At 41.9% G+C, this 23,754-nt stretch overlaps 2 protein-coding genes and 1 long non-coding RNA gene across 5 annotated transcripts in view; 1 reads left to right on the plus strand and 2 right to left on the minus strand.

Moving 5' to 3' along the window:
• Positions 1–1,601: 1,601 nt before the first annotated feature.
• Positions 1,602–2,811, minus strand: LOC123651211. The gene is made up of 2 exons (XR_006739764.1): positions 2,164–2,811; positions 1,602–1,929 (listed from the first exon to the last, which is right to left on the minus strand). It is a non-coding gene; the product is annotated as an uncharacterized LOC123651211 (long non-coding RNA).
• A 2,984-nt stretch (positions 2,812–5,795) lies between these two features.
• DHFR (dihydrofolate reductase) lies at positions 5,796–16,571 on the minus strand. 2 transcript variants are annotated; one of them, XM_036409186.2, is made up of 6 exons: positions 16,344–16,571; positions 15,970–16,019; positions 13,578–13,683; positions 10,373–10,499; positions 8,378–8,493; positions 5,796–6,094 (listed from the first exon to the last, which is right to left on the minus strand). In XM_036409186.2, exons 1-6 carry the CDS (start codon positions 16,427–16,429, stop codon positions 6,016–6,018), a joined length of 564 nt encoding a protein of 187 aa, XP_036265079.1. In that variant the 5' UTR covers positions 16,430–16,571; the 3' UTR covers positions 5,796–6,015. The 2 variants fall into 2 exon arrangements, with proteins under 2 accessions (XP_036265079.1, XP_036265081.2); XM_036409188.2 differs by lacking the exon at positions 15,970–16,019 and having other exon boundaries at positions 16,344–16,522.
• A 99-nt stretch (positions 16,572–16,670) lies between these two features.
• Positions 16,671–23,754, plus strand: part of MSH3 (mutS homolog 3) — a 113,209-nt gene continuing 106,125 nt past the window's right edge. For both annotated transcript variants that reach the window (XM_036409185.2, XM_045571671.1), the window contains exons 1-4: positions 16,671–16,880; positions 18,464–18,584; positions 21,256–21,476; positions 23,121–23,336. In XM_036409185.2, the coding sequence (XP_036265078.1) occupies positions 16,671–16,880; positions 18,464–18,584; positions 21,256–21,476; positions 23,121–23,336 (768 nt within the window). The remainder of the gene's footprint in view (positions 16,881–18,463; positions 18,585–21,255; positions 21,477–23,120; positions 23,337–23,754) is intronic.

Below are 23,754 nucleotides of genomic sequence, written 5' to 3' on the forward strand. Positions count from 1 at the left end.
TAAACAAATTAAAGGTTTCTTTCTTTCTCTCTGCTCGCCTGTGGCCGGGCGAGTAAGATGGACCTGGGAGGTCTCTTTCCCAATTTTCCTTTGTCAAGGAGACAACCACACTCCTTCAATCATTTGGGGTTATCAAAAAGAACATCAATCCAGATATCAGTGTATGGAATTTGGTCCGGATGCCCAGGGCTCCTATAGACTATCCGCCGGACTCCCGTGTAGGGCCCCATGTCTAGGGTCCCTGTTGAAGGCCAATCAACCCCAAATGTCGGCCACTCCAATTCACAGTCTCCGGAGAGTGAAGGCATCTACCGAAACACCATAGCCTTCACCTCGTTTTTTTGAAGTCCGGAAAATTTTTAACCATGCATTCAAGGGGACTTAGGTGACTCTCCTTTGAGTTTCCTTGCCCCATTTTTCTCTTTCTTCCCAATTTGTTAGGCAACAAATAATTCCAAAACAAATCCAAAAGAGTAAAAACAAAAACACTGCACTTTTACCAATTCCCACACACTCGATTGCGGCCGCACTCTCTCAACACTCACAAAACACTCACTCAGACCAGAACCAGGGAATCTCCAGACTCCAAACCCAGACAGAGCCAAGGAGTCTCCACTTGAATCTCTTCCACAAACACACGATTGGGGCAGACGGTCGCGGCTGCCTCACTGTCTCAGTAACCAAACCTATCCGATCTTCGCCGGGACTCGAACCCGACACCTGATTGCCGGGACTCGAACCCGACACCTGATTGCCGGGACTCGAACCCGACACCTGATTGCCGGGACTCGAACCCGACACCTGATTGCCGGGACTCGAACCCGACACCTGATTGCCGGGACTCGAACCCGACACCTGATAGGAGACCGCCAGGCGCCCCTGGCTCTCCTGCACCCTTGGGGCGTCCCCCAGGGTTGCAGCCTGTGGCCCTCCGACACGTCTACCGACCACTGTTCGGCCACTCTCACGAGTTGCCGAACGGCTGCGAACTCAGAACCAGATCAGATTACAGAAGTGCGCACACAGAACCAGATCAGATAACAGAACACAAGACAAAGACAGACAACTTCGGGGTACCCCTTCTTACCTCCAAGATCGGTTCTGGGCTTGAGGGGGGGGCCGCTCGATCCCGGACGAGCCCCCAGAATGTAAGGCCTGAAAGACCCCCGGTCCAAAGGATGAGCGGCGACCCCAAATCAAACGCAGAGCCCGAGTCTTGATGCAAAGAGCAGGAGGTTTATTCCAAGCGCTGCGCAGGGACCCACAAGCAGCAGTCCAGAAAAAGACTGCCGCTTGAGAGCCCTGAACAGAGGTTAGTTACAAGCTTTTATAGGCAGAAACCACACCCAGGTGGCCTGGGGAAATTGGCAAATTGGCCTGGGGAAATGCAAACATAAGGTTGAGATTGCAATCTCTTGGCCGTTTCCCGGGCAGTTAGAAACAGGCCTGACCTTACAGTCCTGAGCTTGTCAGTAGCTTCTTAATACAAACACTGGGGATCTAGCCAGCAGCTGAAGTATGTTCAGCCCATACAGAGGGCAGGAACGGTCATGAACAGCCTTCAGACAATGATGATAGGAGATAAATACTCCAGTTCTCTTCTCCATTTCCCAGATATCTCAGCAGTACTGAGCTTGTTACCCAGTGGTAATCTGCTCACTGACCTTGAGCTGGCTTACCTGCCCAGTTTCACTTTTCCATATACCAACCTGTGCTTTCATTTAAATTCTAGTCTTGGGATCTACTTTTGGGGGAAACCTGACCCAAGACAGTAATGTATGCATTTTCCTGTTACTGGCCTTTCAGGTTGTCTTTAGTTTTTCAGATAGCAAGGCTGCAACATATTTATACAAATGTGTAGATATATATGTAGGTTTTGTCTTGGTATTTGTCCATGAGTGAAATTGCTGGGTCAAAGGGTGTGTGCACCTTCATTCTTTTTTTTTTTTTTTAATATATTTTATTGATTTTGTACAGAGAGGAAGGGAGAGAGACAGAGAGCCAGAAACATCGATGAGTCATCGACCAGCTGCCTCTTGCACACCCCCCACCGGGGATATGCCCGCAACCAAGGTACATGCCCTTGACCGGAATCTAACCCGGGACCTTTCAGTCCCCAAGCCAACGCTCTATCCATTGAGCCAAACCGGTCTTGGCATGCACCTTCATTCTTAATAAATCTCGCCAGCATTTGAAAAGGCTGAGTGTCAAGTACTGGTGAGAAGGCCACCTCTGGTGCATGTGGGATGGTTCTCTTTTGCAGTTTTAATTTGCACTTCCCCAATTACTAGTGGGAATGCATGTCAGTGTATGTATTTACCGTATGACATTTGCGTTTCCTCTTCTCTGAATGGCTTGCTTCTCTTTCTTATTAATATATGAGTTCTAAAACTTCTGAATACTAATAATTTTGATTATGTTCTTTGCTCCGTTATTTTCTTGTGGTTTGTAAGTCTTATGCAGAACTGATTTCTATTCTGTGTGATCTCTCTTTTTTTTTTTTTCCTCTATGAAAGATTTTTAGGAAATTCCTTTTTACTCCTGATGTTCTGTATCCCAATTCTATTACTGAATGTAAAGGGCTCAATTTATTACCTTAATTACCTTTTCATGAAATTAAGCCCATAATAGTTAAAAAATTGAATCACAATAGACATACCTAATGCATAAAATAATGCACCCAACTGCGATATTGTTTTTTAAAAATAGTGCAACAAATACTCTTGGGTCCAGCTCTTTGTTCAGGATTAATTTCCAGAAGTAGAAGTTCTGTGTCCAAACCCAGGTTATTTTGAATTTTAATTGATATTGGTAACTTTTTTAAAAAAACAAATCTTTATTGTTCAGATTACAGATGTTCTTTTTTCTTCCCATAGCAACCCTCCACCTGATTTCCCACCTCCACCCTATGCCCTTATCTCCTGCCACTGTCTTCATCCGTAGGTGTAATATTTTTGTCCAATCTCTTCCCACACCTTACACTCCCTTCTCCCCAAGAACTCAGTCCACTTTCTTTCTATGCCCCTGATTCTATTATATCCACCAGTTTATTCGTTCATCAGAATTTTTATTCACTTTTTAGATTCCCTTATTGATAGGAATTATTTGTTGTCACTTTGTTGTTCATAATTTTTATCTTTACCTTTTTCTTCTTCTTCCTCTTCTTAAAGAATACCCTTCAGCATTTCATATAATCTTGGTTTGGTGGTGCATTCCTTTAGCTTTTTCTTGTCTGTAAAGCTCTTTATCTGACGTTCAATTCTAAATGATAGCTTTGCTGGGTAATCTTGGTTGTAGGTTCTTGCTGTTCATCACTTTGAATATTTCTTGCCACTCCTTTCTGGCCTGCATAGTTTCTGTTGAGAAATCAGCTGACAGTCATATGGGTACTCCCTTGTAGGTAACTGTTTTTCTCTTGCTGCTTTCAAGATTCTCTATCTTTTGCCTTTGGCTTTTTAATTATGATGTGTCTTAGTGTGGTCTTCTTTGGATTCCTCGTTTGGGATTCTGTGTGCTTCCTGGACTTGTAAGTCTATTTCTTTTACCAGGTAGGGAAAGTCTTCTTATTTCTTCTAATAGGTTTTCAATATTTTGTTCTTTCTCTTCTTCTGGCACCCCCATAATTTGGATTAAAGTTGTCCCAGAGGCTCCTTACATTATCTTCATATTTTTGGATTCTTTTTTCTTTTTGTTTCTCTGGTAGGGTGTTCTTTTGTTTCATCATTTTTCAAGTCTTTGGTTTGATTCTTGAGTTCCTTTGGTCTAATGTTAAATTTCTGTATATTCTTTATTTCAGACAGTGAATGCTTAATTTCTGACTCGTCCTTTTCTTTTTACATTCTCATTAAGATCCTTAAAGGTCTAAGTTCCTGAGGTTTCTAGAAGATTCTTGAGAAACCTTATAACTGTGGTTTTGAACTCTATATCCAGTAGTTTGCTTTTCTCTATTTTTTTCATAACATGTTTGTCTCCACATTTTGGATACTTCCCTATGTTGATGGAGTGGTTTTGTGTGGTAGGTGACCTATAGGGCCCAGTGGTTCAGCCTCCCCAAACACCTGAGGTGGACACTCTTGGTGCACCCCTTTGTAGGTTGAGTGCATGGTCTTGTTGTAGTTAAGCCTTGATTGCTGTTGGTACACTGAGAGGAACTGAACTCCAGGCCAATTGGCTGTGAGGACCCGCTATGTCTATAATGGAAGAACTGCTGTACTGGAGATACCCTTATGGGGCAGGACTTGTTTCAGTGGGCCTTTGGTGCTCACCGAGTCTGCCTCTTGAGTGTCACTTATGTGAGTTGAAATCTGGTGTTATCTCACACTGACCACTAGGTATACTGGCTCCTGGATCTCCAAGGAGGTGCAGGTCAGCTATACTGTCTGAGGCCACCCAGCAGGAGCTATATATCGAGATCTGTAGATTTCTCCTTTGCTTGGGGTTTGGAAGTTTTGGAGCTGTCTGACCAGAGCTGCAGTTAGGTTGCAAAAGCTGCTGCACACAATTTGGATGGGTTTGTAAATTGGGCAAGGCAGGGCCTCAGGGAATCACTAGGGCATGGCAAACAGCTATCTCCATGTTTCTGCCTCCTGTGTCCCAGTGCAATAAACAATGATTCCTGCACGCACCTCTGCAAGAAAGCCATCCTCATTTTCTGACCTGATGGTAGACCAGCTTTTCCCCATAGGAGTCTGGGTCTCCAGACTCTCGCCGGAAACTGGAGTTCAGAGCAGTTGTGAGCTTGTCTCCCTTTGGACTGAAAACAGCACATCTAGTCACCAGCCAACAGCCCAATTTGCGTGTGCCTCTGTACCTCTGCTTTTCCGCGCTTGTGCACATCCTACCCAGTCTCAACGCTCTTTTCTCTTTCCTTCTAGTTGTAGAACTTCTACTCAGCCAGCTTTCCGGTGGTTCTGGGTGATAGACGCTTTGTCTTTTAGTTATAGTTTTGGTGTGGTTGTTAGGCAGCACGTACAGGTGTATACGTTATGTCTTTGTTTTCGGATATTAACTTTTACCCTAAAAAAATCTATGCCAATTTATAAGGCAAAAAATGCTATTTCATTGGATACTTAAAAATCCAAATATTTCCTAACATGATGGATAAAACATGTTTTAATTTTAATTTTTAAATTATGTGAGGTTTTTCTTCTAACTTTGGTTTCTAGCAATGTCTATTCTTTTAACTTTTAATTTTAGCCATATGCTTGTTATTAGATTACCTTTTGTGTGTGAAGGGCAGTCTATCCTGTTCAATCACTGTAACATCCCATGGAATCTCACCCAAGATTATAAAGTGTGTCTTTTTTTTTTTTTTTTTAATAAATATATTTTATTTTTTACCGAGAGGAAGGGAGATAGTTAGAAACATCAATCAGCTGCCTCCTGCACACCCCCTACTGGGATGTGCCTGCAACCAAGGCATATGCCCTTGACCAGAATCGAACCCAGGACCCTTTAGAGTCAACCCAGTTTTGACTATAAATAGTGTTTTTAAAGGTCTCAGACCTTTTCTTTTAATCATTGAGAAAGTAGTCCTACCTGCTTCTTACTATCTATATGGGATGTACTGTAGTTCTCAACTTAGTGATTCTCTGAGTGAACAGAACTTCCAGAAGTGTGATATGCATAGAGTGATTTTGTTCCCTGTTTTGATTGATCTACTTCTAGTTTAATATCTAAGTTCTAATTCTTCTGTTTATAATCTATTACTGACATTTGGACAGATTTGGCTAGCTCCTTTCTTTATAGGTAATGGATACCGCCAGGGGATTCTGCCATTGTGGTTTCTCGGCATGTTACCCTAGGCAGGTGCTAGGGACCTAATCTTCAGAATTTCTTGAGGATTCAGACAGTTACAGCAACAGATATTTCACAAATGTTGTGTTTCAGATGACAAGTAATTAATGAAAATACATTGCTTTGAAATAATTATCCACAGATCTAATTAACAGAAATAACTTTTTCTAATGTTAAATATATAATTGTTTGGAGGGGATGGGGAACAACTTGAACACATTACTCATTCTTTTCATATACTTCAAATTTGTACTTAATGCCTTTTTCCTCCTGGACATCAGAAACAACACCTGGGTACCTGTAAAAGAAATATACACTGTAATTAAATAATTATCAATTAAAACAATTTTTTTGAAAGAACATTTTATTGATTTTTAAGAAAGAAAGAGGGGGGGGGAGAGAGAGAGAGAGAGAGAGAGAAAGAGAGGGAGAGAGAGGAAGGAAGAAACACAGATATGAGAGTGCAACATCTATTGGCTGTCTCCTGCACACCCCTATTATTAAGCCCACAATACAGACATGTGCTCTGACTGGAAATTGCACTGGTGACCTTTTTGGTGCACGGGACCAATGCTCAACCATCTAAGCCACACTGGCCAGGGCAATGGTTCACTGATTTTTGATAAGGGTATCAAAACAACTTAATGGGGAAAGAGTATCTTTTCAACAAACAGTGCTAGGATAACTGAATAGCCACTTATAAAAGAATGAACTTGAACCCGTTCCTTACACTATGCCAGACCACAGACTTAATACAAGAGTTGATATAATTAATCTTAAAACTGAAACGTTCTTTAAACTTAAATGCTATGAGTTCTCAAAATCAGGCAGTTTCGGTTTCATGCTAAAAATCACTACTACACAGTGAAGCAAGTGTAATCTCTTCTTTTCATCTCCACCACTGCTATCTAAGTCCCTTCATCTTTCATCTGAACTACTGCAACTAACTGGTTTCCCAGCTTCACTTCCTTCTAGTCCGTTCTCCATAAACAGCTAGAACAACATCACTCAATTCAGAACCTCCTTCCCCTGCATTTGATCTGATGCATTTGGGTCTTCCCCTTGCTCACAATGCCCTCAGTGGCTTTCAAGGAGGCTCAGGGAACATGCCAAGCTTGTGTCCGTCATCGGATCTCTGCACTGGCTATTTCTGGTTTCTAGAATGCTCTTTCCTGCTCTAAGCATGGCTGGCTGGTCATTTAGATCCCGGTAATAACACTGTTGTAATTAACCTAGTTATTAATAACAGGAAAGGAGCAAAGGGAAGGCCAAATATTATAGGCACGTCATTTAGGCAGCTCCACCAGGAAGCTAAAGCTTTCCACTCCCCAGGGAGCCACTGGTCTATTCCTTGAAAACAGCTGGGGGAAGGGACGGGACAGGGAGAACAGATGCATGTCCAATAAAGTTGGGGTGTCCCTGGGAAGGTGCCTGATGTTAGTGTCGCCTGGGAACAGGTCATTGGCCAGCATGGGCGTGGCCACCTCAACGGCGAGAAATTGGGGTATTTAATCCTCTGAACACATGAGTTTGCTCTCTTGGTTTCTCTTGCCGTGTTACTCTTGGCTCCTAGCTTGCAGCGTCTCTTGCTCCTGCTTTCCGGCATTCGCCCACATGGCCATCCCCCCCCCCCCCCCCCCCACACACACAGTGGACTAATGGACTGCAAGGAGCCTGATGTTGAAGTGGACCCAGCTGCAACATGGAACAGAAACTCTGGACACTGGCTTTGCTTCTAGCTCTATTGAAACCCCAGCTACACTTTTCCCATGACCTGAATGGCACTTTGGAAACCCAGGGATGTAATTCCACACAAATAAAAATCACCCATCTTCACATGCGAATCTCGGAAAATTCTTTTCCTCAGGATATTGTATGGACCCCACCTCCAGCACCAGTGGGGAAAAGCGTACTCCAATTTCCTTGATAATAGTATAGATATCACTTCAGAGAGGACTGCTCAGACTACACAGCATTTATCACATCACAGTATTTCAATTCTCCACACAGCAACTCTTATTGTTTATCTATTATTTGCCACTCTCTCTACTACAAAAATGTAATCTGGAGAATAGAGAATAGCATCTGTTTTGGTAAACACTCTTTCCCCAATGCTCAGGACAGTGTTTGATGCTGAATACAATTCTCATAGAATGGACTAAGGACTACTCTAGATTTCAGTAAAATCACTAAAACTTGAACATTCCCAAGTCTGTTAAAGCAGAATTCCAAAAATTTTCTGTACTATTTGTCTATAAAACACATTACTATCCCAAATTCAATCTGAGAGACATACTCTTCCCTATAATTCTTTAAAAAAAAAAAAAAATTAATTTCAGAGAGGAAGGGAGGGAGGGAGAGAAAGAAACATCAATGACGAGAGAGAATCATGGATTGGCTGCCTCCTGCGTGCCCACACTGGGGATCAAGTCCACGACCTGGGCATGTGCCCTGACCAGGAATTGAACCAGGAATTGACCGTCTGGCTCAACCACTGAGCAATGCTGGCTGGGACCTTTCCTATAGTGCTTAAGCTATAAATCCAAAAGTGCTTCAGAATAATATATAACATTTTACTTACTCTGGGAGAAGTTTGTATTTCTCCAAATCAATTTCTGGAAAAAATGTATCACTTTCAAATTCCTGCATGATCCTTGTCACAAAGAGTCGTTGATGGCCGGGCTTGTTCATGGCTTCCTTTGAAATAAAACAAAAGTCACAAATTTCCTTAATTATTTGTATCAAAAGAAACAGAACTCAAGATTTTGTTTGTTTTACTTATATAGTCAAGTTTGTACCAGATATGAAAGAATGCTATTTAAATATCCCATTCTTTTTTAAAAAAATATATATTTTATTGATTTTTTACAGAGAGGAAGGGAGAGAGACAGAGAGTTAAAAATATCGATGAGAGAGAAACATCGATCAGCTGCCTCTTGCACAGCTACAATGAAGGTACATGCCCTTAACTGGAATTGAACCCGGACCCTACAGTCTGCAGGCTGATGCTCTATTTTTTTACTTTAGAGCCCTGCAAAGTAGTCTTATTTATGTTGAGAATAGCACTAATCATTATATCTAATTATGAGAGTGATTTAAAATATATTCTGGCTTCTAGTTTGCTTACATGAACTATTTTTTTCATTTAATTGTTCAGTTTTGTCTTTTTTCTTTGGTGGTTGCTTAGGAATTAAGAACCCCGAATTGTCTAGTTACTGGCTATAGAAAAATTTACATATATATAAATGGATAAGATAGTACACTTTCACAAGATTTTGACTAATGAAAACATCAAGGGCACAGTTGGTACATTTATACAAAATGTAATAATGTTTCCATTTCCCCAGGAGATAGTTACAATGTTAGTAGGTAATTTATTCTGCCTCTTCTTTGCTAATGATTATATTTAGCCTCATATTGTTAATGACTTTTCTAACTAACGTCTATAATACTGTTGAGCTCCAAGAAAGCAATACTCTGGCTTGGGGGGGGGGGGGGGGGGAGGAGAATATATATATATCTGAAATTTAAAGTTTTTATCTTTAAAATTCTAAAGAAGGACACAGAACAAATTTTACTTTTTATTTTCAATACTACTGCTTAGAATATTATATCATTTATTCTCTTGACCCAAACAAGTAAATATTCTACCTTTTCTTGCTGTACCAAAATTTAGGAAAATTGAGCAGGACTAACTACTGCAGCTTTTGAAAGTTTTATCAAAGTTAATGATGTTTGGAAACCTTTTCTGTAAAGGGTCAGATAGTAAATATTTTAGGCTTTGTGGGCCATGTAGTTTCTCTTACGTTTAGGCAAATGCAGCCATAGTCAATATTAAAATCAATGGCTGTGGTTGTTGTCCCAGTAAAACTTTATTTACAAACACAGGCTAGTAGACCCACTTTGGCCAATAAGAAGAGAAGCCTAAATGTTCCACAAGCTAGTGTGATGTGAGATAGGTGGATAATGCATAATTATAACCTGGAGGTTCCACTTCCTTATTGTTTACTACATATAGATATATCAAATTATATATATGAATTTAATTTTAAGTATGTATATTGTTTAAAAGGTTGTAGAAAAGGAACCTAAGAAACAGTTTTGTAATCCCATCTAAGATCCTGGTATACCTCTTCTTTCTCAAATAATTAGCCCCCAAGGGTAGGTGCTGATTTTTTTCCTTCCCATAAATATTAATCTTTCTTGAGTGTTTTAAAAGCACAGAAAAATTCCTTTTATTTTCCTCAACATGTTTGAAGAAACAGGGCTAACTCAGTGTGGAACAGAAAATAGTGCAGTCCAGTACGATTCTAAGGGAAGAATTTAGAATGTTTTTAAAATTGGAAACATCAGCTATGTTGAATTGGAGATAAACTGGTAGAGACTTAAAAACTTACTTTTACTTTTTTATTTAGTTTGCACAACAGTATCAACAAGAAGTCAAATTGACAATGTGTCTAACCAATAGCAGGGAAAATGTGCTTCTTTGCTCATGACTAAAAACGTACAAATGGCAGGGAAGCTGAAACAAAGTGGAGTGGAAAAATTCTTTGTGTTTATAGATACCTTTACTTACCTTATAAACGGAACTGCCTCCCACTATCCAAACCATATCCACTTTATTTGTTAATTCTGGTTCCTCAATAAGTTTTAAGGCATCATCCAGACTTTTGGCGAGAAAATGAGCTCCTTTTGGAGGTTCCCTGAGGTTAAGAGAAAGAATTACATATAATTTCTACAAAAGCCATTCATAGTAGTTAAATAATCTGTATGAGAAGTAATAATTATAAAACTAAAATTGTTATATAAACTCCAGGTCGGGGGGACAATTTGCATATTAGCCTTTTATCATATAGGATAATAAATATTCCATTGTATGGATATAGTATATTTTATTTATCTTTGATGAACATTTGGGATGCTTCCAGTTTTTAGATGTTGGTATGAATGATGCTGCTATGAACACTTGTGTACAAGTTTTTGTGTGGTCATATATTTTCATTTCTCCAGGGTATATACCAAGGAGTAGAATTGCTGTGTCATCTAACTCTAGGTTTAACCTTTTGAAAAAGGGCCACTCTGTTTTCCAAATGTGGCTGTATAGCATTATTATTATTTAAAAAAAAAAAATTATTTTTTACAGAGAGGAGATAGAGAGCTAGAAACATCGATGAGAGAGAAACATCAACCAGCTGCCTCCTGCACACCCCCTACTGGAGATATGCCCGCAACCAAGGCACATGCCCTTGACCAGAATCGAACCTGGGACCTTTCAGTCCGCAGGCCGATGCTCTATCCACTGAGCCAAACTGGTTTCGGCATAGCGTTATTTTTAAAGCGACAACTTGATAGTATAGAAACCATGAAAAAGCATCCCCCCCCCAGATGTATTAAGTAAGTAGCTACTCAAAATAACTAGTATGGGGCAGCAAATTTTGAGATTATCTTGAGGTTTCAGTTCCTTCTCACACGGGGAAGAGAGCGGTGGTGAAAGATTGTCTCTGAAAATTTGCAGGAGCAATAGTGATTTTCATGTGCAAATCCTTCTCCTTTTATTCAGGACCCAGTAGTACTTGGTACACAGTAGGTGCTCAGGATATGTGTGGAACTGACCAGCAACTGACCAGGGAAACAGAAGGCAGGATTAAAAATAAGCTCTAAATTTTCCCCCTAAAAACAAACAAACAAAAAAACAACAAGTTTCTGGAAATGGCAATAGTCTGTAAACTTGGGTTATATCAAGTAGAGGGTAATCAGAATATCCTAGTAACCAGGAGAAAGAGAACAGTATGAAGATTGAGGAAGATGGCAAGATACATATCAACATATTCTCCATCATCCAAAGACAAGCAATGCAAATATTCTGGTACACTTTCTTCCAGGTTTTTACCTAAGCTTTTTTAGGAGGGATCTGTGAGAAAATCTATAGAAGCCCGAACCCCCTTAGCCTATATTGGTGTAATGTTTTTTCCTTCTTATGGTTTGATGGTCTTTGATGTGTTCACTTGGCTATAGTCCTGTTCTAATCTAGGTGTTGCTGTGAAGGTGTTTTATAAATGTGATTTGTTTATAATGGACTAGAGGCCCAGTGCACAAAATTCATGCATGGCGGGGGGGGGGTTTGTCCCTCAACCCAGCCTGCACCCGCTCCAATCTGGGACCCTTGGGGGATGTCGGACTGCTGGTTGAGGCCTGTGGCAGTCAGACAACCTCTTACAATCTGAAACTACTGGCTCCCAAACTGCTCGCCTGCCTGCCTGCCTGATTGCCCCTAATCACTTCTGCCTGCCAGCCTGATCATCACCCCCTAACCCACATGTGTCAAACACAAGGCCCTCGGGCCAAATCCGTCCCGCCAGGCCTTGCAATGTGGCCCGCACCGCGCTGTCATCACTGCACTCCGCTGTGTTTCCATCACAATGACAGTTTATGACTGTTCAGTAAACCATTCGGCCCGCGATTTAGGCTGGATTTTAGATTTTGGCCCCTTCTCTGATTGAGTTCGACACCCCTACCCTAACCACTTCCTGGACACTTAACTGCTCCCCTGCTGGCCGATCACTCCCAACTGCCCTCACCTGCCAGCCCGATTGCTCCCGCTGCCCTCCCTGCAGACCTGGTCCTCCCCAACTGCCCTCCCCTGCAGGCCTGATTGCCCCCAACTGTCCTCCCCTGCAGGTCTGGTCCCTCCCAACTGCCATCCTCTGCAGGCCTGGATCCCCCTAACTTCCCTCTCTTCCCTACAGGCCCATTTGCCCCCAACTGCCCTCCTCTGCTGACCCGATTGCCCACAACTACATTCTCCTGCTGGCCATTTTGTGGCAGCCATCTTGTGTGAGGGTCAATTTGCATATTACCTGTTTATTATATAGAATGACTTTAATCTGGGTGGGCCAGATTAAATGAGGTGAAAAGCCTTAAAAACAGAACTGAGGCTTCTCGGGAGAAATTTCCCCTGCAGACATCTGCTTCAGCCCTTGAAGAGTTCTAGCCTGCCCTACAAATTTTGGACTTGCCTCGCCAGCCCCCACAACTGTGTAATCCAAGTCATTGTAAGATATTGCTATGATTACATTAGTAGTTTTAAGAATTAATAATTACCATGCCAATCCCAAAGGGATCGAATTAGACCTTTCTTTAAGGACTAATTCAGGCCAATCACTCCCGCAAACAAACAGACCCCTGAGGTTCAGAAAATTATTTTCGTGGGTTAGGACCAATGTAAACAACAACAACAAAAAAATACAGAAATCAGGATATATCACAAGTAGTATAAATGATATGGAAGCTATGGTGAAGGCAAAAGCACTGGAGTTGATGTCATAGGTAGTTTTAGTGCTATTAAATCCCCTTACCCCCTTCCTGTTCATTTCCAGTGATCAGGAACTAATTATATTAGCCTGGAGGGCAGAAAAATCCATAGCAGAGGCCAACTGGTCGTAAAAAAAAAAACACATGTATTTTGATTCTTTGTGCAACTGAAAAGATTTATTTACATTATATAACTGATATTTGACCCTTCTGAATTGAATGAGTACTAGTTCAAGGAAACCTGCAATTCTGTTATCATAGTGAGATTTAATGCAACTTTTTAAGGAAATGAAATCACCCACTTAAACAGCAGAGTAAGTTGTAACTACTTATTTTCTGTTATCATCTATGTAGTATTAAGCAGCTTCATCAATAGCTACATTCATAGTATTTTATTTTGTCAAACACCAACCTCCAGCATAAGAAATGGGACATGGTTTCTTATGCTGAGTTTATGTTGTAGTACTTACTTGAGTTCTCTACTGAGAACTAAATTAATCCTGTCCTTTAAAGGCCGACTCTTCTCGGGAATGGAGAACCAGGTCTTCCTACCCATAATCACCAAGTTCTGTTTACCTGTAAAATCACAGGGAGAAGAGATGTATTTTGGGAATATATCTGTGTATATATATTCATATACTTGTATGTATGTATAGATATAACGATCATATTGACATCTAGTAAAACTGCTTTAAAAAATTAAAACATTTAACAGCCTTACCAAAATTTATCATTTATCACCCATTATCTATAGTAATTATTTTCCCCTTTGGTTTTATCCAATTTATATACAATATAGTTTTAATCAATTGCAGTCATGTATAATATAGTAGTGAAAAGCAAAGATTCTGTTATCTACCAAGCAAGTCATGTTAATCTTCAGTCCTTTTCTACAAAATGGAGGTGATGTACTAGTTCCTACTTCTAGGATTGTGGGGACTGAAGACTTTGAACAGTGTTTGACTTTTAAAAAGTACTGTTCAACTGTACCTTTAATACAATAGTACTCGCATTTGTGAACTTTGTAGATTTATAATAATAGTCATACTTTTAAAGATAACTGCTTAACATTCCATTCAATTAGCTAAAATACTTTCAATTTGGAAGACCTGGGGAGTGGGTAGGTAGGGGTTGGATGGAGAGAGGTAATAGGGGAGAAAAATGGGAGGTATCTGAAATACTGTCAACAATAAAAATACATATATAAGACAAAATAAAATGCAGGTATATTTTGTAAGAATAAAATGAGCTACTTTCAATTTGTGCTTCTTTCCTTAAAAAGTTTTTATATACAGAACTTCCATTTCTGGTAGAATTATTTAGGGGAAAAAGCCTTGTGAGTCAGATCTCTGGATCAAAGGAATATACACATTTATGATTCCTAAATTAGCTTGATTAAAAAAACCCCCACTAATATTTACAAACTACAAGTAGTAGGACTAGTCATTTTTCCATATTTTGTTTCCCATTTCCAGACTTTTTTATATTGATAAAAAATCAATATTTTTAATTGATTTTATATAGAGAGAAAGGGAGAGGGAGAGAAACATCGATTGGCTGCTTGCTGCACACCCCAACCAGGGTTCAAGCCCACAAGTGGGGCATGTGCCCAGATTGGCATCTAACCAGCAACCTTTAGGTGCATGGGACAAGCCCAACCAACTGAGCCATCGAGGGTCAGACTACTTAGGATTCTAGAGGGTGGTTCATTTCAATTTTTTGGCTTCAAACTCTTGCATTTTCTTTTCATCAGTGACTTAAGTCCGTGGTTGGCAAACTGCGGCTCGAGAGCCACATGCAACTTTTTGGCCCCTTGAGTGTGACTCTTCCACAAAATACCACGGCCTGGATGAGTCTATTTTGAAGAAGTGACATTAGAAGAAGTTCAAGTTTAAAAAATTTGGCTCTCAAAAGAAATTTCAATCGTTGTACTGTTGATATTTGGCTCTGTTGACTAATGAGTTTGCCGAGCACTGACCTAAGTGCCAAGTCCAGGAACTTTTATCTGTTCTGTTTAAGTTATGCTGCACCTGCTCCTTTCTATTTCCCCGTTTAATCTGCTATTCCTCCTCCAATGACCAAACATTCATCTTAGGTTTTAAATGGGTATCCCCTAACCCCATATTCTTTTCGTTCCTTATCCTCTTCTCTTTAATGTCTCAATTCACCCAGCACCCTGTGCCTGAATATCCTACAAGCACCTCCGTATATTTACAATTGGATCCTAATTCTCCATATCACCCAGACTCAACCTGAAAACCAGAGGGTTCTTCCTTGATGCCTTCCTGGCATCACCTTTAACTTCTTCATCTCCAAATCGAGTCATGTAACTGTTCTTTGGACTTTCACCTTCACTGCCGCGTTAGTCCAGGCCTTACCACGTCAGGCGGCTGTTTCAAAGCCTCCTCTGGCCTCCAGAGCCAACCTCTATGTAGCTGCCAATCTGTCCAATTTCAAAGAACTTTTTTTTAAATTTAAAGTCTAATAAACATTGGGAATTGCACACAGATCTATGGTAAGACAGAAGGTCCTTGATTTCTATGGAAAAACTTTAAAGAAAGTATTTTATTGATTTTTTACAGAGAGGAAGGGAGAGAGATAGTTAGAAACATCGATGAGAGAGAATCATCGATCAGCTGCCTCCTGCACGCTCCCTACTGGGGATGTGCCCGCAACCAATGTACATGCCCTTGACCGGAATCGAACCCGGGACCGGGACCTTTCAGTCCGCAGGCTAACGCTCTATCCACTGAGCCAAACCGGTTTCGTCTGGAAAACTGTGCACTGGTTAAAAAAAAAAAAAAAAAAAAAAAAAAAAAGACCCTTGGGGAATCTCAAAATCACTTACAAATCCCCTATTACCTTCTGCGGCAGTCGTGGTGGTCATTCTTTGGAAATACTTGAACTCATTCCTACAAGGTAAAGACACGTGGATTGTGACTCAGGACGCTTTCCCGTGGGCTCAGGCTCCACCACCCACCCCGACACACAGCGCGGGGGCCGGGGCGGCAGCCAGGCCTGCACTGAGCCCGGGCCGGCAGGGCGCCGGGACGCCGCCTCGCGGGGCGGAACCCCTCCCGGGCTCCCGGCTCGGGCTCCGGGAGCGGAAGGAAGGCCCGGCCCGCTCCCGGCAGCCTGGGTCTCAAGTCCAACCCAGCGCCACCCCGTCCAGGCGCCTGGATCCGGGGCAGCTGCACACCCGCCCCCCCGGCCCCGCCCCCCGGCCCGGCGGGTACCTGAGCGGGGGCCAGGGCAGGTCCCCGTTCTTGCCGATGCCCATGTTCTGGGACACCGCGACGATGCTGTTGAGAGTTCGAACCATGACGGCGGCGCCGTAAAACTCCGGGAGCCACTGCGAACCGAGCTTGGCGCGAAACGGCGGCCGCCCCGCCCCCTCGGCCGCATTGGCGCCCGGAGACCCCGCCCCTCCCCTCCCCGCCCCGCCCCCGCCCCGGTGCAGGGCGGGGAGGTGACGTGCTCGGCCCCGCGGGCGCCCGGGAACTGGGCCGCGGGCTCGCGCGCCCGGCTCGGCCAAGCCCCCTGCAGTCCGTCTCTGCACCGCGATGTCGCGCCGGAAGCCACGCGGTGGCGGCGCGGCTGCCGCTGGCCCGGCCCCTGCCAGGCAAGCGGTTCTGAGTAGATTCTTCCAGGCCAGCGGGAGCCTGAGATCCACCGCCTCCCCCACCGGAGCGGCGGCGGAGGAGGGAGAACCTGACTCCGGCTCCGCAGCGCCTCCAGCGTCCGCTTCCCGGCCTCGATCGCGGCCACACGTGGTGGGTGTGGTCCAGGGCTGGGCGGGCTCACCGGGGCGGGGCTAGGCGGGAGGGGCGGGGCTCGATGGCGGGGCGGGGCTTGTAGGTGGAGCGGGGCTAGGTGGGCGTGGCTTGTAGGTGGAGCGGGAGGAGGCGGGGCCCGTGGCGCGAGGATTAGGGAGTTGAAGGCGCTGGAGGAGAGAGCTTTGGGCGGATTCTGGCAGGTGAAGATGGGAGAAGCCTGGCCATCCTCCATCCTGAGTGTAGTTCAAAGATTGCAGTTTCCACTGGGAAAATAGACTTGAGGCCAAAATCACACAGATTCTTACAGGCAGACCAGAGACAGCAACTCAGGTCTTCTGACTCCCATTCTGATGAGGGTAGGGGCCAAGGATACATCTTTTAACCTACATCCTCCCTCCCCAGCCACCCCCTCTTTTTTTTTTTTTTTTGGTCCCTGGATTGAATGTTAAGAGGAGTTCTATTTATCTTATTTATTCGGGTTTTGTTAAGTGCCTCCCTTCGACTGACTATAATAAGTAGTTGTGGGTATTTTTTGCTTGTTTTTCACCAGAGACATTGCCACCTGGGAATGCCTAAGGGGGAGCTCTCACTGGGGTCCCTGATAACAGTATTTCTCAAACTGAGGATGTTGAAGGGGATTGCAGATTGGCTTTCAGCCACCTTCTAAATTTTCATGAGGGTGACTGCTTGGCTGCTTCAAAATCTTGTTTCCTTAATTTATATTTTTCCCATGGAGTGATTGGTTCTCTCCTGTTTTGGTTTTTTGACAGTAGTCTACATTTTTATGAATTCACCAAGATTTTATTTTATACCCACCTTTATACCCTTCATCAGAGTATCTGATGAAGGACTTAAGCTTTTGACAGGCTTCCTGCCAACAAATGTTCACAATCTTGTGGCATCTTCCATGGTGAACATAACATGTAAATTACAATTAATATTTCAAAAATGATACTGTTCTTTTATTGTCTATCTAATTTCACCTTTACTAAATAAATAGTTTTTCTCTCTCTTTTTTTAATAATATATTTTATTGTTTTTGTACAGAGAGGAAGGGAGAGAGATAGAGAGCTAGAAACATCGATGAGAGAGAGTCATCGATCAGCTGCCTGTTGCACACCTCCCACTGGGGATATGCCCGCAACCAAGGTACATGCCCTTGACCGGAATCGAACCCGGGTCCCTTCAGTCCCCAAGCCGACGCTCTATCCATTGAGCCAAACCGGTTTTGGCAAATAGTTTTTCTCTTAAAGGTGTTTTATTTAATGTGTGTAAGTAGAGTAATCCAAGTTATATAATTTGAAATAAGTGAAGGCTGACGGAGTAAAAGTGGCAGCCTTGGTTCTAATTAATTCTAACAGGACATGAGAAGCTGAGGTTAGGGACAGTCTCCACCTTGTCTTTGATGATGGTAAAAACAGTCACCCATAGGTCTTTTCAGAACTCCAAGTAGGTGATTGTAGGAAGGAAGGATGGCAAGGACCTAGCTGTCATTTCAAAAGTAAGGTTTAAATTATTTTGCATACATAGTGTTTTGAGATTGAGAGAGAACACATCATTTTCTAACTTTCCTGACATAGGTTGCAGAAATCGACAGAAGTACAAAGAGTCCACCAGAGGATGATGGGCCTGTTAAAAAGAAAGCAAAGAAAATCCAAGAAAAGGAAGGTCAAAGTGATTCAGGAACGTCTGGGAACCCTGGTGAGTTCCGTGGCATTGATTTTTCATTCTCACCAGTCATGGCTCTGGTACTCTTGCATTATCCAGAGGGCAGAGAAGGCTATTTGGAGAGTTTTGCCATTTTTTTTCCTTTGTGGAGAAAGGTCTCCGCTGTGCTTGAGTGAGTGGCCCCCTCCACTCGTGGTGGTGGTGGTGGTGTACGTAGGAGGTTGGGAGAGTGGAGGTAGGGGCTGGAGTTCCCTCCAGGCAGAACATTTGAACAGTTACAATGTCAGGACATGCAGATCCCCCCTGTCAGTTTTCCAGTGTGGAACTTCTTTTTCTGTATGCGAAAAGGTTTTGGACAAAAACCACCATTCCTAAGGTCCTAAACCTCTGTATGTGGTGTTGGATATATAGGTGGGTGAGCAGATTTTTCGCCTGGAGAATTTGTGATAACGGAAGACAGAAAACGCTTCTTTTTCTTTTCTTAATTACCCTCAGACCTGAACTGATATAAGCCTTTCTGAACTGACAACAGCTCAGGAACGAAGCTTTGTGGTGGAACCTTCCTTGAGAGTAGGGGAGCAGGATAGGGAAGGTGGCAAGGAGGGCATAAAAGTACTCACCAGGGGGTCTCCCCACACTCATGCTAAGTCCTTGTCCCTACGTCCGCATTGCTCCAGATCTGGCTACATGAACTCTGAAGCTTGTAGAACTAAGGCTATAGGAATGAAAGTTTTTGAAATACGAACTTTACGTACAGTTTACTTAACAAAAGAAAGTAGTGGGAAGGAAAGAGGAGCATCACCAGCCAGAAGAGTCGCTGGCTACTTCATCTTAAGCTTTTTTCTTTCTTTTTTTTTTTTTTTAATTACAGTTGACATTCAGTATTATTTTATGGTTCATGTGTACCGCGTAGTGGTTAGACATTTATATAATTTATGAAGTGATTCCTCCTGGTAAGTCTAGTACCCACCTGACACCATTCATAGTTATCACAATATGGTTGGCTACATACCATATGCTGTCCTTTACATCTCTGTCACCTCAAGTTTCTTAACATGTCAGTTTTAGGTATTCTTTCTTTTGTAAGATTTGCACCCCACCCCCATCTTGGGAATTTTATTTTTATTTTATTTTATATTCTTAGGAAGGAAGCCCTTGTATAATATACAAACTTATACTGTTGAAGATTGATTCAAGTATTTCTTTTGTAACGGTGAGAGTAATAGTAAATAGGATGAATATATACAATTGGAGAGACCTAAATAGACATTTTTCTAGCCATGAGATTAATAGGAGATAAGATAAAGTATACATCTGAAAAGAGGTTTAAATAGAAATATGAAAAGTTTTAACCTGTTAGAAATGAGCAAAACAGAACTCTTGCCTTCAGAGGGTTTTTGCTTTAAAAGGGAAGGTAAGAGATGATAAATGCAGTGCAGTTTCCATCTCTGTAATAGTAGCTACCTATAAAATAATGTTTTCTGTTATATAGCAAATAACCAGTAAATGTATAGCAAATAATCAGTTTCCCTTCTTTTATGGATTGATTGCTTCTGGAGTAACGGCTGATTGGCAGACCGTCATAAGTTCTATAGAGAAATTTGATCTGTTGCAGGAACGTAGAGAAAGAAAATGACTTTTAAGCTGGGGAATTAGCAGAGCGTTTCATGGGAAAGGTAGCTTTGAGATGGCTCTTGATGAAAGAGTACAATTTTGTCCTGTGGAAATGGGGGGGCTAGGCCTTACCAGGGAGAAAGAATAGTGTGAGCAGAGCTGTGGAGGCAGGAACGCAGGTGTGTCTGGAGTGGTGATCCGGCTTCCTCCTGCACTCCTGGTGTCAGTGTCTTTGGGTCTTTCCACTGAGCTGGTTGGATTTCCCAGCCCAGAGCATCCCAGCTTCCGCCTAGGGAAGAGCTTTGTTCTGAGCAGAGGCTCTCAGAGAGGTTCTCATCCTGTAGTCAGACTGTATTCCATGAGTGTTTCTTAGCTTACAGTCAGACTGAATTTCCATTAGTATTCTTTCGTCTTGGGCACAGTACTGCATCTCAGCCGGGCCTGATTTACCGTTTCCAGAGAATTCTTCAGTCCTCTGTAGATGTGGAGGAAGGACAGTTGTCCTTGAACTTAGCGTAGGCTAAGGGTGTCTAGGGATCAACTTACTTGGAACCAGTCCTCTTTATTTTATGGCAGAACCTCCCTTCATTCTACTTTCAGAGCTATTGGTGCTCTAATTCCTGAACCTTTTAAGCATTTTGTGTTGTAAATATAGGACTGGTTCTTGGTTTTCTTCACTACCCATTTAGGCTTTAGCTTTCAAGGATGCCAAATTGGTTATTGCTCGTTCATTTTTCATTTTAGCTTCAGATATTTCATTTGCAAGTCTCACCTCTCCTTTTCTTTCTATACTTATGAGGTTATAGGTGTGTGTTTTTGTGTGTGTGTGTGTGTGTGTTTGTTTTTTTGTTTTTTAAAAGCAAAATCCTGTAGTTTCTTGTGTTTTTTTTAGGACTAAGTGAAATTAGAAATTTAGATGTATGTTTCAAGTATGCCATCTTTACCCGGAACCTAGGTTTCTTTATTTCCTTATATCACAGCTAGAGTCATTGCTTAATATGAAACTCCCTCTTAACAAATCCTATGCTGGTTATGAATTGATACGAGACAAAATACTATTGTTATATTTTCTTCTGATTTGCTAACTAAGAGCCAAGGAAATGTCTGAGGACCAGGATTGTTTTAAAGTCTCTGGAAAAACTGAAAGAATTCTGCTGCGATTCCGCCCCTCCTCAAAACAGAGTTCAGAGGGAGCCTCTGCAGGAGAGGTTTGCAGTTCTGCCAAAGTGTACTGATTTCGACGATATCAGTCTTCTGCGTGCAAAGAACGCCGCTTCCGCTGAAGATTCCAAGTCTAAAACTGGTCGAAAGGTATGTAGCATTATATTGATGAATACCCAATACCCAGCATAGTAGGTTCTGTGCATCCACTCAGGGCATGGTTCCCAAACTTGGCTGATCTCTTGAATAAGTTGAAGGAACTTCCACTTTTTAAAATTTTGAAATCCCTAGAGTTTCTAATTTACTATGTAGTAAGGAGGAATGAATTGGTTTGTATTAAGACAAAATAAAGCAAAAGCCTCAAGTGATTCTGATGTATGATGCCTGAATCAGGAGCTGTTCACTGGCTTAGGGGATTCTTTGTCGATAGTATAAGCACAGTTTCTTACAGTCCTCCTTATAGTTTCCATGATTAGCCTGGATAGTTATGGTGGGCAAATTATATAGATGTTTTAAGGTTTTCAAAGGTAAACCAACTGAATATTGTCCTCCTACTGTTTTGTAACAAAATTCGTGCACAGGGATGGGGGGCATCCCTCACCAGCCTGTACCCTCTCTGTTTCGGGATGCCTTGGGGGATGTCTGACTGCCGGTGTAGGCCCCAACCCGGATGGGGCCTAAACTGGCAGTCGGACATCCTTCTCAGAATCTGTGACCACTGACTCCTAACCGCTCACCTGCCTTCCTGCCTGGTCGCCCCTAACTGCCCTCCCTTGCTGGCCTCATCACCCCTAACTGCCTTCCCTTGTCAGCCTGGTTACCTGTAACTGCCCTTCCCTGCTGGCCTGGTTACCACTAACTGCCTCTGCCTTGGCCCCCACCACCGTAGCTTTGTCCAGAAGGATGTCTGGTCTAATTAGCATATTACCCTTTTATTAGTATAGATGTGAAGAAGCACTAAAATCTCTAAATTACTGTCACCCCAATAAATTTGATTAAAAAAATCTTTAAATTACAACACTACTTTTCTAAAAGTTTTAATCATGGTTCTTTTTGGAATTATTTATGGAATATACTATCTTCTAGAGTCTAAACTGTGCTTGGAAATGTAGAATATTGCAACTTTAGCTGTTCACATGCCTGTTGAAAGTGATTCTGCTAGAAAGAGAAAGATTCTTGCCTGCTCATTATGCCTTACACACCTGGAATAAATAATGAAAAGGAAAACATTAATTACAATAGATTTAATGAAATTAAATGTAAATAGAAGTATACAAAACATTAGAATGTTTAAACTTTCAAAACTGCATTAATTACATAGTAGTTTAGTTTTGCTCATTTTTTTGGGGGTCTTTTACTTTGAAAATTTTTTATTTTTTACTTATTTATTTATTTATTTATTTAATTATTTTTTAAAATATATATTTTATTGATTTTCCACAGAGAGAAAGGGAGAAGGATAGAGAGCTAGAAATGTCGATGAGAGAAAAACATCGACCAGCTGCCTCTTGCACACCCCCTACCCGTTGGTTGTGCCTGCAACCAATGTACATGCCCTTGACCGGAATCGAACCCAGGACCTTTCAGTCCACAGACTGACGCTCTATCCACTGAGCCAAACTGGTTTTGGCTACTTTGAAAAAATTTTAAACCTACACAAAAATTTGCCTTAATATACTGTGTACTCCTCAAATTCACCAATTATTAGCTTTGTGTCAAATTTGCATTCTCTCTCTCTGGGAACTGATGTTATGGTTAGTACTATTGAACCTATAAAACTCTCTTGGTTGCCAGGACAAGACACTTCCTGATCTCAGTCATTTTGGATCATCACATGGGAGCTACGAAAACTTACAGAAAATTTCTGATTCTAAACCACCTAACAAAAGGACCAAAAGCATCTACACGCCATTGGAATTACAGTACCTAGAAATAAAGCAGCAGCAGAAAGATGCAATTTTGTGTGTGGAATGTGGGTATAAGTATAGATTCTTCGGGGAAGATGCAGAGGTAAGTTGTTTTTTCAAACACTGTTTCATGTTTTTCTTGTTCAGCCATAAATATTTTCCAATATTTTGTTTCATTTTCTAACCTTATAGAGATGTGAATGTAATTGCCCTTTAAAATGCTGTCATTTAAAGTAAAACTTAAAAATAAACACAAACAAACTTGGTGAGTGCTGACTTGTCGGTGAGAAGGTGAGGAGTTTCTGTTGGGATGTCGGTGCTTATTTTCCATGGTCTTAGCTCAGATCAAACATTGATTGAACCATAATAATGTGGGTATCTGTGTTTCATAAAGAAGATTTATTTTATTTATTTATTTATTTATTTATTTTTATAATATATTTTATTGATTTTGTACAGATAGGAAGTGAGAGAGATAGAGAGTTAGAAACATCAATGAGAGAGAGTCATCGATCAGCTGC

The sequence above is a fragment of the Pipistrellus kuhlii genome, unplaced genomic scaffold, assembly GCF_014108245.1.
Source record: "Pipistrellus kuhlii isolate mPipKuh1 unplaced genomic scaffold, mPipKuh1.p scaffold_m20_p_4, whole genome shotgun sequence".
NCBI lineage: Eukaryota > Metazoa > Chordata > Mammalia > Chiroptera > Vespertilionidae > Pipistrellus > Pipistrellus kuhlii.